The following is a 15548-nucleotide window of genomic DNA, read 5'->3' as shown; positions in this document are numbered from 1 at the left end:
TCTAGAAGCTCCTACCTAGCAAGGATCCCCTCTACAAAAGTGGTCCATTGCTTGACACAACCCTTCAAAGCTACTTTTACAAGCTCCAAATTATTCAGAGCTTCCCCCACGCCACTGTTGATAGTTCATCACCAACATATTGCATCATTGTGAGATAAGAAGTCACAGTCTCAGATTTGTTCATGCGAATGGTGCTTAACTTCTCCTTTAGCTCAATATCCCTGTTCTAGTTACTACTATAGTATAGTTTGGTCAAGGTCGTCCACATCTTATGTGTTCTATCCTTTTATGTTATGTGAGGGATCATGTGATCCATCACACCATCCAAAATAATGCCACTAGCTCTTATATATTTAACTTGCGTTCAACTGTTTGGGTAACATCCAAAGGAACTTGGATCTTTGTGCTTGAAATTTCCCACAAGCCATTCACCACAAGAACAATGGTGATCCTCTCCATGGATTGAAATTTCCAGCCCCCTCCAACCTGTCTTCACACCTCAGATTTGATGATGTAATATCACCAGATCTGCTTTAGCCACAAACCCTCAAAAATACATTATCGTCAAAAGAACTAGATATACCGTTGAATTGATGACTTATACGTAGTCGAAATGCTTTTTTTAAGTTCACAATTATTATATTTATAATTATTACTCGTAAATTAGGTTAAAGTGGAATCTTTTTATAAGCAGTTTCATGCCATTTTATTTTATGTAAGAGTATGGGATTCCCTTATTATGTCAAGGGGATAAATCATATATTATATATTTTAATATAATTATGTGAATTAGCCGATTTTTCAGTAAGTTCACCCCCTTCAGCTAATGAACCAACCAATTTGACCGATTTCTAATCCAAGCCAATTGGTTTTGAATATATGTATAACACATTATCTTGCAAGGACAAAATTACGGAGGGATGGAGACTGGACGAGCTAAGTCACGCGAAGGCTTAGGTTAGGGTTTTCTACTTTCTGCAGCTGAACAACGGCTTCAGTCTACGCGCCCGCATCCTCTGTTACCGGCACCTTAATCGCCGAGAACATGGCCGTCTTACGCTGGGAGCTCTAACGGAGGACATAAGACTGAACCGCGACACCCGGCGGCTTACTGTGACGGTTTTGATTTTGCACGGTCCGTTTCAGAACTGCAACTGTCGTTCTCTCCGGTTTACTCTCCGTTTCGAGGTGTCCACAGATCCGAGAAGCAGTTGGCAATGGAGTACATCGAAGCCGTTGACTACACAGCCGACCCCTTGGAAGGGGTCTCCATCTGGCGCACCCCTTTTGCCACATCAGGGGGTTTTTTCAGCACAGGTATCTCTGATCAATTTGCTCCATTTCCATTTGGTAACCAGCATCCGACTAACCCTGTGGTCCTCCCGGATGATCCACCGACATGGCCGGCTCTTTCCACTCCCCCTCACTCTCCGGCAACCCTAGGTTTTGTTTCCGGTTGCCTCAACCCTAACCCTGGTCTCCCTCCCCCAGCACCGGGCACGTTACCCTTACCGCATCAAAACCCCTCTTATCCCTGCCCCTCTGCCAGTATCCCGGGCTCTCTTGGACTCACTTCTGGCTGTTTTACTTCCGTACCTCCGCTCTCGGGACATCCTTCAGTATCAGGCATCAGCGGCCCCTCCACAGCTCGACTAATCCCGGAACCGCCGACCGCCAGCACCCATATCCCTGGCCGTCCCTCAAGCAATCACCCTTCCCGGAGTCCTAAACGGAAAAACAAGTGCTTCAAGTCCAAAGAGGACGACGTCTTTCTCAGATTGGAAGAGGACATACGGCTGGGCGAGGCTATGGATTTTGCTGATCGGGTTCTGGTCGGGCGCATCAGGGGGCGAAGCTACACGGCAGCACGCTTGAAGACCTGGGCAGCGGCAGTTTGGGGCCATCATTTGGCAGATATCCCCTTCATGTAGACCTTCGTGCGGGGATGGTTCGCACTGAGATTCGCTCGTGCTGATCATACCAACTAGGTTCTATCATCCTTTTGGCATTTTGATCATGCTCCGGTACTATTGAAGAGGTGGACTCCATTATTCGACCCAGAGACAAAACAGATTGGCATCGGACCGGTATGGATTTGACTTCCAGGGCTTCCACTTCATTTCTGGTCAGAAGACATATTTCGGAGAATTGGAAATGCCATAGGCACTTATTTGGACCATGATAAATCCTATCAACAGACGGGCATGATGGCCTATGCCTAGATTCTCATAAACCTGGACACGAGGGGAGGTCTGCTTGAATACATAACCATTCAGTGGAGAGATTCAGAGCGCAAGCAAATTATTGATTATGAAGGCATACCATATCGTTGTCGCAGGTGCCATAAAGTGGGGCACTTATATAGGGACTGCCCACTTCTCAGGAAAGCAAGGACGACTGATAAGGAAGATGAGGCAGAACAGCCCCTCGACAATCTCCATAGGACGCAACCTGTTCAGCTCAATGGGGATCATGATCGTTCACAGAATGGGGAGGAACATAGGAGCAGCCCAGAAGAAGTCGATACTGCTATGGCTTACACTGCACCTCCTCCCACATCGACAGCACCTATGCAGCCACCGACTGAACAAGCGAGCCTCGAGCAATCGAGTAAGTCATACTCCTTACCATCTCCGACATCTCCTACTTCATGCTTGTCGTTGGGCATTCAATCTCATAATTACATTGGTTTTGAACCTATATCTGCTATTTTATCATCCGCTTCTCACCTCCCGAGTTTCCACTCACACACTTCTCTCATTTGCTCCCTTCCGCTCCCTTCACCGGTGGCCCCTCCTCCGCGGATCACTTCGTCCCTGGCAACCCTCTCTTCTCATTCGACCCAGTCCTCCCCTCGTTATTCTCTTCGACCCCGCACAAAGGACAGAGGTCCGGATGTTGTAGGCCTTGACATGGCTAACGCTCCCATGACCCTCAAGAACTCCCGGGGCAGACCCTCCCGTATTACCAAGGCAAGGAACACTGCTGATGAAGAGGTCGCCCTTGGGTGACAGCAAACTATCTTTGGGGCCCTTAGAGCGAAGGATGGCCCTATTCCCCTCCCTCCATGAAGATTCTTTCCTTCAACTACCGTGGGTTTGCTAGTTTAGCCAAAAAACTAGCGCTTAAGAGACTGCTCTTATCATCTCTGCTGGACATTATCTTTCTTCAAGAAACACTCTGTCAGGCCGAACCCCTCACACATACCCTCACTTCCTGGTTACCCAACTGGACCTTCCAGGCACTTGATGCATCCGGCCGATCAGGGGGTTTGGCCATTGGGGTAAATAACAGAGCAGCGGAAGTTCGGAATATTTTTGGAGGAAGAGGTTTCATTGGTCTAGACATTAGTTCGCATTTGGTAGAAAGGGACATCAGAATCATCAATGTCTATGGCCCGTGTGCTGATCGTGCCAACTACTGGCGGTTCTTATTTGAATCAGAACTTTTCCAAGCAGACAACATTATTCTTGGAGGGGATCTAAATTTCTCCCTTGGCTTCAGTGAATCATGGGGGCATCTAGCACAGGTCGACTCCCTAACAGATACTATGTCTTGCCTGCTAGAGGAACATAAATGGGTGGATATACCGTCTGCTAGACTTCAATATACCTGGTCAAATAACAGAAGTGGTGAGCAAAGTCTGGCCAGGAGACTTGATAGATTCCTTATCAAGGAATCCTTATTCAACAACCTTCCCAGAATTCGTCAATGGGTGGATTCGGGGGGCATATCAGATCATCGGCCTATCTTCTTAGAAGCAGAGGACACCTCCCACAAAATCAAAAGCCCTTTCAAGTTTAATGCCTCTTGGCTCCAGGACCCCTCTTACATCCAATTGGTCCAAAATTACTGGCAGACCAATCTCATCAGGGAAGACGAGGACATCTCAGTAGGCTTTGTCAGGAAGCTTACAGAACTCAAACAAATTACTAAAAACTGGGCTCATCAAAAACGCATACAAGATAATCAGACATTAAAAGAGGCAGAAAAGGTCATAGCTGAATTTGAAGATTCGTCTTCTGGGACTTTCCCTTCCCCTGAAAGTAAGGATAAATACACCTCTCTCATTACAAAACGCTCACAGATCCTGAGAGAAAGAGAGGAAAGTTGGAGGCTAAGGAGTAGAGCCATTTGGCTCAGGGAAGGGGATGCCAATACAAAATTTTATCATAAATTTGCTAATGGCCGGAAAGTTATCAATACCATCTGGGAGTTAAAGAATGACCAAGGGCACCCGGTTTCTTCACAACAAAACCTGGCCAGGCTAGCCACAGAGCACTTTCGAGGTATCTATAAAGCTCCTGAAGAAGTTAATATATTAGAAATCATGAGGGTGGCCGAACTCTTCCCTAGATATATAGAACAAGAAGATTCTGAGGAGCTCCAGAAGGAAGTGACCATGGCAGAATTGGAGGCTACACTGAAATGGTTCAAAAAAGATAAAAGCCCTGGCCCTGATGGATGGACCATTGAGTTCTATCTCGCTTTCTTTGATATCCTGGGCAATGACCTTCTGAATATTTTTGAGGATAGCAGAAGACGAGGTAGAATTTCCTCTGCCATTAAATCAACTTTCATCGCTCTCATTCCCAAAAATAATGCGTCGAGCACTTTCGATGACTTCCGCCCCATCTCTCTCTGTAACTGCCTCTACAAGATCATAGCAAAGACCATCGCCAACCGCCTCAAGCCCATTCTCTCGCAACACATATCCTCAGAGCAATTTGCTTTCCTTCACCACAGACAGATCCATGAGGCAATTGCCACTGCCCAAGAGCTCATGCACACCTTGCAGGTCAAAAAGCAAAAAGGAATGATACTCAAAGTGGACCTGTCTAAGGCATTTGACAGAACGAACTGGCTATACTTGCGGCTATTACTTACTCATCTGGGGTTCCCCTACAACTTCATCAAATGGACTATGAGCTGCATCACCGATGTATCCTACAGTGTTTTACTAAATGGGGAAGCCACCTCTTTCTTTACTTCTGAGAGAGGTCTCAGACAGGGATGTCCGCTCTCACCTCTGCTGTTTTTACTCATTATGGAAGGTTTAAGTAGAGTTATCTCATCTGCTCGTGACAGGCAACTTTTGTCTGGCATTAAACTTGCGGATAACTTCTACCTCACCCATCTATTATTTGTTGATGACATCTTGATCTTCTTGAACGGCAGTATTGGGGATTCCACCACCCTTCATAACTCAATGCTCCTCTTCCAAAAAGCTACAGGTATGAGGATCAATGATCAAAAATCTACGATCACTACAGTTGGCTGCTCTATTCATGAGACTGTTTTTGCTACACAACGCTTTCCCTTCAACAACTTGGCATTGGCGAATGGCATAAAATACCTTGGTTTCAGGTTGAAACCTAATGGCTACAGAATAGCTGACTAGTTATGGCTCATAGCTAAAGTGGAAAAGAGACTCCAGGTATGGTACCATCGATACCTCTCCCGTGCTGGCAGACTGATACTCATTAAAGCTGTGATAGAAGCCACACCAGTCTACTGGATGGCCCTCACCTGGATTCCTAAAGGCATCTTGAACAGGTTACAACATATATGCAACAGATTTCTTTGGAAGGGACAACAGCCAGGAAGACTTTTTGCTTGGGTCAAGTGGGACACCATCGCCAGACCCAAACGCTGGGGGGGTTGGGGTATTAAGAGGCTCGACCTATTCTCCAGGGCGCTGGCGGCCAAACTCGGGTGGCAGCTCCTCACCTCTGATGGACTATGGACGCGGGTAGCATATGCGAAATACATCAAGCCCCTGAACGTGTTGGATTGGATTTGCACTCAACATGGAACAAATCATCACATATCCATCATATGGAAAGCGGTTATCAACACTTTACCTCTACTTCGTGAAGGATTAACTTGGCGCATAAAGGCGGGCAATGCGGTGCGTATAGGTCAGGACCCTTGGGTTGGATGTGGGAACACTCACAGACTTTCAGCCGGCCTCATCAGGCACCTAAATGACAGAGGCATCACCAACATCATGCATATTGGAGATCCAGCAACTCCACCTTCCTCCAACAGGCTTGGATCAATGCACAAACATTAGATATTCCGGCTCAATGGCAGGTCGAATGGATGGAATATACGGATGCTCTCACACAAGCCCACATCAGGCTCACTGAAGGCCCCGATGAAATCATTTGGGCCTTTGCTAAACATGGAGCATATGCCCCGAAGCTGGGTTATCTAAAACTCATGGAGCCCTACACACCTCAGAATATTCACCCCACGTGGAAAGCTTTATGGAAACTCAAGTCAGCTCCCCGTACTCGTTTGCTTATGTGGAACATTTTATTTGATAAAATTCCAACGGGTACAAATCTCATGAAGAGATCCTTTCACGGACCTTTTCGCTGTCACCTATGTCATGCAGAGGAAGAAAGCACTGTACATTTATTCTTGAACTGTAACATTACACTACAGTTTTGGAATACCCTCATCAATCACTTCCCGCACTTGAAAAATTGGCAAGGCAATAATATACTGGATGCATGGGAGAACTGGTTCCTGAACCACTCGGGGAAATCCTGCAATATACCGCTCCTTGCTTGCTGGGCCGTTTGGATCGCCCGTAATCAGGCTATCTTTAACCATAGGGCCCCTCACTGGCCCACTATCCTACACCATACTATTGCAGATTACAACTTGATACTTGATGAGGAATCCTCTGCCCCTGCGCGCATCATTAGACAGGTGAATATCGACAAATCAAAACCATGGGCCTTCTTTGATGGCTCAGCGCAAGAAGTGGGGTGCGGTGGAGGAGCAATTCTTTATCTCAACGAAACACACTGCTATAAGATACAAATAAACTTAGGCAGAGGCACTAATAATTATGCCGAACTGTGCACAGCTAAACACATCATACACTTTGCCATCCAAAAACATTGCAGTCACCTCCAGCTGTTTGGAGACTCTAAAATAGTATGCAATTGGCTGAATGATGCATCTCATTGTCATGCATTTTCGTTGAGACACATATTAGATGAAGCAAAAAGACTGACTGCTTCCTTTGAATCATTTGTCTGTCGACACATCTACAGGGAACAGAACACCATCGCCGACCAGCTCTCCAAAGAGGCAGCGCACAGACAAGGAGACAACTGGCTGATTCAGGAGGAAATCGACGGAACATACTACCAGCATTATCACAGACCTTTTGATGACCATATGGGAGATGGGCTATAGAGCCCACTACAGCACATTTTTTTTTATAGTTTGTATATATTTCCTTTGTCTAGATCTGAGTACAACACTATACTTTTTGTTATTATCAACATATATATATGGCTCTCTGCGAAGAGCATGGCTATAAATCTGAACACTACCAGCACACAGTTTTGGAAATTCTCCCCGCGTGGAGACAATTTGTGTTTATTTTGATTATCTATTCCAGCAGACTAATGAACTTGACAGGCACAACTGCCTATATATGAATGCTTCGGCATATACAAAATGTAATTTCTTAATCTCTAATAGGAATTACGACTTTTTCCTAGGGGAAAAAAATTATGTGAATTACATAATATATTAATATTACATTTATATATTAATAAATAATAATAATAATAAGAATGATAATAAAATTATTTTATGAAAATATATTATTAATAATATTTTAAAATTAAAATATTAATAATAATATAATTATAAATTTACAATCAAAATTTTAAAATAGTAAATAGTTTTTATTGGTAGGGAAAAATATTTTCCCATGTAATAAAAGAATAATATGTCATATTTAGAAATTTAGAAATTTAAATATAGAATAATAACATAATAGAAATAATTGGTAAAATCTAATAGATATCAATTCATAATAAATATTAAAATACTTATATGTATTTGTTGAGGGAGTAATTTAATTGTTTTTTTTATTCATTATTGTTGTATTTCCCTTTTATTAAACAAATTATATTACATTTGTTATTTGTGGGAGTAATTTAATTGTTTGTTCGTTTTTATTAATTGTTGTTGTATTTCCTCTTTGAAAAATAGATAATATTGAGATGTTGAAATTTAAAAATGTTGAATCAAATGTGTAAATATGATTGAAATTATTACAATTTAACAATCTTATAAACGTTACTTTACACTTTAATTGGTGCAAATTACTAATAATATTTTATATTAGATTTATATGTTTCATAAATAAATAAACAATAAAATGAGAAAGTGCAAATTATTAATGATATTTTATATTAAATTTATATATTTCATAAATAAATAATAATAAAATGATTTTCATGAACTCAGTTGACGTTGAGACGGTTAAGTGCCAACAGCTGTCTCACATGTTGTAGAATGCATTCCTGATTCCCTGAGCAGGAGTGTAAGGCCTCCGGGCAATTGTGCGACGGGCGTCGGGCGAAGTCGTCGTGCACGAGGGCGCGGGCGGGCGCGCGGGCGCACGACGGGCGTGCGACGGTGCTGCAGAAGAAATGCGACGATACCGTGAACAACAATGCGACGAAAGGCGAAACGTGGAGTGACACTTAGAAATGTGACTAAGTGTTGAACGAAACTTATACGATGGTTATGAGAGCTTACAAGCCGACTTGAAGAAGAGTCTTGTGGGCGCATGTTGGTGGCTTTGGGGGTCGGCCAAGGGGCTGCACACCCCATGTAAACCCATGCAAGGAAGGCTATATATATGTGAGCCTTAGAGCTCATTTCAACAACGAATTCTCTCATCTCTTCTACGCATAGAGTCAAGGGGTAAACTAGAAGTGCGCAGAGATAAGTGGAGCTGCGCATATCTCATGCGCTCTACTTGAAGGTGCACTTGGAGGTTGTCTTGAGTCGGTCGAAGGGTGGGCAAGGTGTGCCCGGGGTTCGGTGGATGTGCAGAATTGTGCAGGACTTGGCAAGGGTATCTAGGTGGCTCGGGTGAGCACCGCCCTTCGTGCAAGAGGTGCACATGTATTGTAAAAGGCAGGGTTGCCTCTCTTTGTAATATTTGGCTAAGTGTGAGACTTGGTTTGGCAAGACACACTTGTATGTTGTAAACTGATATTCTTAATATATTGATTCGGGCAGACTCACATTACGGGGAGTTGCCCCTCCCCTTTATACTTGTTGCAATTGTTGATGTTCTTGTTATAATTGCATGATGATAATGAATGAGTATGGGCTTCATTAAGTATAAAGGATAATTACATGTTTACTTGGTTGCGAAACACAAGCTAAGTAATGTTAATGTGAAAGTAGGCGTAGTCCACGAATGCTAGTATTGGTGAAAAGAAAGCGTTCGGTGGTGCCGCACCTTGCTACAAGTGGTTGGAAGACTACTGCAGGTGTAGGGGCGTGACAAGGAGGGTCTGAGCGACGATAAACGCTTGCAATATTTATGATTTCATGTTGCAGACACCCAATTTCTGATGTTTTCACCCGTAATTTGCGATCACTATATTCCACACGGATTTGACCGAATCTGCTGTGCATTTGGTAGGGTGTTGAAAGCATTGAATTGAATCGAATCGAAGCATTTTTAATGACGTCCCGAAACCTAGCGGTCTAGAATACCAGCAACATCTGGCACTTTCTTACCTCTGTCATCCATGATGTTTTACATCTACTACAGCGCATCTATCAGTTTCCACGCTTTTTCTATTGTTGTTACCTAACTCAGTTTCCCGCATCAGCTCTCCCGTCGATTCTTCTTGGCTTCCGTGTCTTCGCTTCCGTGACCTGGTATACCTATCATACATACCTCATGTATGTCATGGGCATGAGAAGTATGTGGGGAGACCAGGTTCAACCTCCACTATCCTAGATTTTACCAACCCATCAAAATATTTAATTGTAAAATGCTATTATTAAAAATTATTAAATTATTATATTTAATGATTTTTGAAAAAGTTTTTATCTCTTGCAATTGATTTTTGCTTTTTCTTTTAATAAAAATAGAATTAAAACTTCACAAAAATTAAAATTCCACTTAAATAGAATTAATATATACATTTATATAAAAAATTATAAATTAATAAATAACAAATATTGCAATTAAGAAAACCATGTTGATTAGAATTTAAATACTTTATTTCAAACCCTTCTTTATGTAATTTATGTTATTTGAATTTGAAACTTAACGGGCATAAATTATTTTGATACTTCTCCTCATTAAATTTATGTAATTTGAATTCTAACTTAAAGCGACATAAATAACCGGGATAAACTCGCAGGAAAGTTTGAATATTTTGATAAAAAAGAATGGCCTAATAATTATTTAACCAAGTATGTGGGGAGAATAATCATTTTAATAGTCAAAGTATATCACACGAACTGAGAACTTATATTAATATTTTGATAAAGGAGAGTTTAATAACTCCCAAGAAGAATCATTTTAATAATAATGATTTGACCAAGTATATCATTTTAATAATAATTATTTGACACAGTATATCGGACTGAGACACAACTTAAATTAATATTTTGACGAAGAAGAGTTTCCTAAGAACTCCAAAGAAGAATCCTTTTAAAATAAATATTTTACAAAGCATATCATTTTAATAATAATTATTTGACAAAGTATATGGCACTGAGTGACAACTTGCAATAATTTAAGGTCTATTCTATTTTAGAGATGCGCTGCATTCACATAAATTATGTAAGGCCACAAATGGATATCAGACGCCCACGTTACCTGACCATTAACAAAATTTGTTGTATATAATGGCAACAAATCTGGTCAACATAAATCTCAATTGCGAGTATTGAGAAAGAGAGATCAGCGGGTAGCCACTTTGCCGTTTGAGAGACCAGCCAGACGAGGAGGAGACTCTTGAGGTTATTGCAGCTACTATGTGTTCCATGGCATCCACCTCATATGGATCCTCCAGCACCAACAACAGCTTTATCTTTGATATCTTTATCAACCACAGGGGTCCAGACTCCAAGAAAACCCTCGCCAAACACCTCTATGACCGCGAGTATTTCTCGACGAAGATGAATTGCAAGCAGGAGAGTATATAACTCCTCAAATCCAGAGTGCCATTCGAACAGCTTCGGTGCATATCGCTATTTTCTCTCCCGGATATGCAGACTCACCTTGGTGTCTTAATGAGCTCTTGCTCATGTTCGAATCGGGGTCAACAATTATTCCAGTCTTCTATAATGTCGAGCCTGCAGATCTTCGATGGGTAACGCAGAGCGAAAAAGGAGTCTATGCTCGATCCCTGCAAACACTCGAACAGAAGACAAAGTTCGATTCTAAACCACGATACGACCCCGATACCATCCAGAAATGGAGGAAGGCTCTCACTGATGCTGCAGAAATAAAAGGTTTCGATAAGAAGACGTATAATGAGTCAGTACTCCTACACTTCCTCTTACTCTCTCCCTTTTAAGTTTTAACTTGTTGGATTGATAGACTGTTTGATATTGTAGGCATTTCTGACTAGTAATTTCATTTCAGCGATGAGCAGCAGCTCCTTGAACAGGTCGTGGAAGAAGCGCTGAAAAAAGTTAAAAGACCATTACATGTGTCTAGATATCCAACTGGGTTGGATGAGAAAGTTGCAGAATTTGAACGGGCGATGTTACTCGACCAACAAAGCAGCAGAGAGACTAGAGTTATAGGAATTGTCGGACTTGGTGGTGTTGGCAAAACCACCCTAGCAAAGGAGATCTTTAACCGTCGAAGATCAAATTACAAGAAAACTTACTTTCAATTTGATGTCAGAGAAAATGTAGCGAGAAACTCTCTAAAATCCATGCAGAGTATGATTCTTAGTGGCTTGGCTCAAGTCGATGTCGGAATAGACAGCACTGATGATGGTATAGAGAAACTCCAAAGGTATCTTAAATCTTCTCATGCTTTCCTAATTTTAGATGATGTGGACCATCTTCGGCAGGTGGAAGCATTGCTTTTACCGGTGAAAAATGCGCTTCAGCAAGGTAGCTTAATTCTAGTCACATCTCGAAATAAGGATGTACTTATAAGCTCAGGGATTGAAGAGTTTTCCATTTTCAAACTAAAAGGACTCGACCAACATCATTCCCATGAGCTATTCTGCTGCCATGCGTTCGACCAAGGAGATCCTCCTTTAGGATTTAAACAAGTGGTCGAAGAGTTTGTGGATGCTTGCGCTGGATTGCCATTATCCCTTAAAGTGCTTGGATCTCTTCTTCGTGGAAAAGATTTGAAGTATGGGAAAGAGCTATTGCACAATATCTCCAAAATTCTTCCCGAAGATATAATGGCTACACTCAAAATTAGCTATGAGAGTCTCGGTAAAATAGAGAAGCAGATTTTCTTAGACATTGTCTGCTTCTTTATAGGAGAGGACAAAGATAGAGCTATAAGAATCTGGGATGGAACGGAGTGGGGAGGATCGCTTCGTTTTCAGAACCTGGAGAATAGGTGTCTCGTGGAAGTAGACGATGAAAATCGTATAAGAATGCACGACCACCTGAGGGACCTGGGCAGACATATTGCGGAGACTGAACCTCCAGAATGGACATTTCGCCTTTCGTGCCCAACCCACTACCTTCGGCTTCTGTCCGACAAATCACTGGTATGTATTTTGAAGCTTTAGACCCATATCCAAAATAGTATTTTTGTCAAAGTTGTGTGTGTTATGTTTTGAATACTTAACCTTTGCAAGGATGTCCATCTTTCAAAAAACAATTCTTAATCGTGATTCTAATCAACATCTTTGAGAAAACAATATATAAGGTGCGCGGAATTAGCACTTATCACTCACAAGGCTGCGAAAGGGCTCAACCATTGTTCACAAACCTCAAGGAGTTCGCAGGCAGTAGTTTCACGAATTATGTGAGGGGGTTGCAGCTGATTAGGACTGAAGGTGGTTTTGGGGAAAAGAGATTCATGAAAAGCATATTCCGCGGTGCCAGGTCACTCATATGGCTCCAGGGGAATGACTTTCCGTACTCCAGCCTGCCTACTTGGATTTCACTCAAGAATTTAAGAGTTCTAACAATAAAGAATGACGGAGTTCAAAAGCTGTGGCTGCATGAATCGCAGGTAGTCATTTGAAAGTTCTTGACATAAGATGTTTTTATCTGGGAAATTACTTTGATCTTTAGTATTGTTAGCATACTAGGGGTCAAACCAATTTTGATAATATAAAGATTGCAGGCGCCGGAGCAGTTGAGGGAATTGTATGTTGAAGCTAGAGATGTGGAGGTTCCGAAGTCTATTGGGAAGTTGACCCATCTCGAAAAAAGTGTGGTCTCTGTTTCTGATCGTTTAACATTACCAGACGAACTCTGGCATCTACAGTCGTTGAAACACTTAGAATTACTGGGCCCTCCAGGTACAATTTCCTTTTTTATATTTGTATTACTATCTAAAATTGGACTGACTACCAAATTATTTTGCGAACTCAAGGACTTAACGAATTCCATTATCTTACCTTGTAGGACTCTCACCTCACACATGCATAGGACTCTTACCTCGCAGATGCAGTGCGTGCTCCAGTTTGAACATACTCCCAGATTCGTTGGGGAACTTGACGAATCTCCAAACTATTATCCTGCACTCCTCGACTAATCTGCGTGAGCTTCCAGATTCGTTTGGGAACTTGACGAATCTCAGAACTATTCACCTGTCCCGGTGCTCTAGTCTGCAGGTGCTTCCGGATTCGTTTGGGAACTTGACGAATCTCGGAACTATTCACCTGTCCTGGTGCTCTAGTCTGCAGTTGCTTCCGGATTCGTTTGGGAAATTGTCGAATGTCGGAACTATTCACCTGTCCGGGTGCTCTAGTCTGCAGGTGCTTCCAGATTCGTTTGGGAACTTGACGAATCTCGGAACTATTGACCTGTCCTGGTGCTCTAGTCTGCAGTTGCTTCCGGATTCGTTTGGGAACTTGACGAATCTCCGAACTATTCACCTGTCCGGGTGCTCTAGTCTGCAGGTGCTTCCGGATTCGCTTGGGAACCTGACGAATCTCGTAAGTATTAACATGTCCGGGTGCTCTAGTCTGCAGGTGCTTCCGGATTCGCTTGGGAACTTGACGAATCTCAGAACTATTGACCTGTCCTGGTGCTCTAGTCTGCAGGTGCTTCCGGATTCGCTTGGGAATCTCAGAACTATTGATCTGTAAGGGTGCTCTAGTCTGCAGGTGCTTCCGGATTGGCTTGGGAACTTGACGAATCTCGCAACTATTGACCTGTCCGGATGCTCTAGTCTGCAGGTGCTTCCGGATTGGCTTGGGAACTTGACGGATCTCGCAACTATTGACCTGTCCGGGTGCTCTAGTCTGCAGGTGCTTCCGGATTCGCTTGGGAACTTGACGGATCTCGCAACTATTGACCTGTCCGGGTGCTCTAGTCTGCAGGTGCTTCCGGATTCGCTTGGGAACCTGACGAATCTCGTAAGTATTAACATGTCCGGGTGCTCTAGTCTGCAGGTGCTTCCGGATTCGCTTGGGAACTTGACGAATCTCAGAACTATTGACCTGTCCGGGTGCTCTAGTCTGCAGGTGCTTCCGGATTCGCTTGGGAACTTGACGGATCTCGTAAGCATTGACATGTCCGGGTGCTCTAGTCTGCAGGTGCTTCCAGATTCGTTTGGAAACTTGATACAACTTTATGGTCTAAGGTTTGACAGTTTGACCGTCTCCTACGAAGTCTATGAAAAGATGCACACATTTAAATGCTCGGGTGTCATTGATTTGAACATGGTGAAAAGGGTGAGAAGGTCGAGAAGGCTGAAGAGGGTGAGAAGGGTGAGACAGATATAAATGGAATTGTTAGGATGTGATGGTAAGGCAGTGCTATGAGAATTTGAAATTGACATTGACCGTGTTTGCAATCAATACCGTTGAATTGGGAGTGAGTGCTTTGTTTAAGTCACAATTATTATAATTATCACAAGTAAATTGGATTAAAGTGGAATCCTTTGATAAGTACTTTCATACCATTTTATGGAAGAGTCTGGGATTCCATTATTATGTTAATGGAATAAATCATATTTTAATATATTTATATGAATTACATTAATATTGTATATATATATTAAGAAATAATAATAATAAAGTATTTTATCAAAATGTATTATTGATAAAAAATTTAAATTAATAATAATAATAAATTATAATAATAATGATATATTTTATGAAAATGTATTATTAATAATATTTTTAAATTAAAAATATTATTTAATTAAAATAATAATAATAATATAATTATAAACTTACAATCAAAATTTAAAAATATTATTAAATTAAAATAATAATAATAATATAATTATAAACTTACAATCAATTTTTTTTAAAATAATTGTTTTTTATTTTTAAAATAATTATATAATAATTAAATAAATATATGTTATTTTTTAATATATATTAAATAAATATTTATGGTTTGAATCAATTTTCATTTAATTATTAATGAGTTTATATTATTGTATAGATTACATTGTCCATATTAAATGTTTTTTGTTATAAATCTATTTTTAAGCATATATGAATATTACTTAAAATATTTTATTGATGACTCACATTGAATATTTTTTATTATTATGAATATTTTTAAATGTCACATTAATA

At 41.3% G+C, this 15548-nt stretch overlaps 1 protein-coding gene across 1 annotated transcript; it reads left to right on the top strand.

Annotated features, from left to right (window-relative positions):
* The first annotated feature begins 3067 nt into the window (after positions 1-3067).
* Positions 3068-14741, top strand: LOC149198268 (uncharacterized). Its single transcript, XM_089408982.1, is given in 9 exon segments — positions 3068-4289; positions 5179-5234; positions 10795-10954; positions 10957-11338; positions 11447-12548; positions 12710-13018; positions 13133-13310; positions 13417-13985; positions 14121-14741. Coding segments are annotated over 9 exon segments (4599 nt in total).
* Positions 14742-15548: the final 807 nt, after the last annotated feature.

The sequence above is a fragment of the Pinus tabuliformis genome, chromosome 2_2 (genome assembly GCF_031772625.1).
Source record: "Pinus tabuliformis cultivar Carrire ecotype Pingquan chromosome 2_2, CPIR1, whole genome shotgun sequence".
NCBI lineage: Eukaryota > Viridiplantae > Streptophyta > Pinopsida > Pinales > Pinaceae > Pinus > Pinus tabuliformis.
Note: the sequence above shows the minus strand (reverse complement) of the source record. Positions and strands in the feature narration are given on the sequence as shown.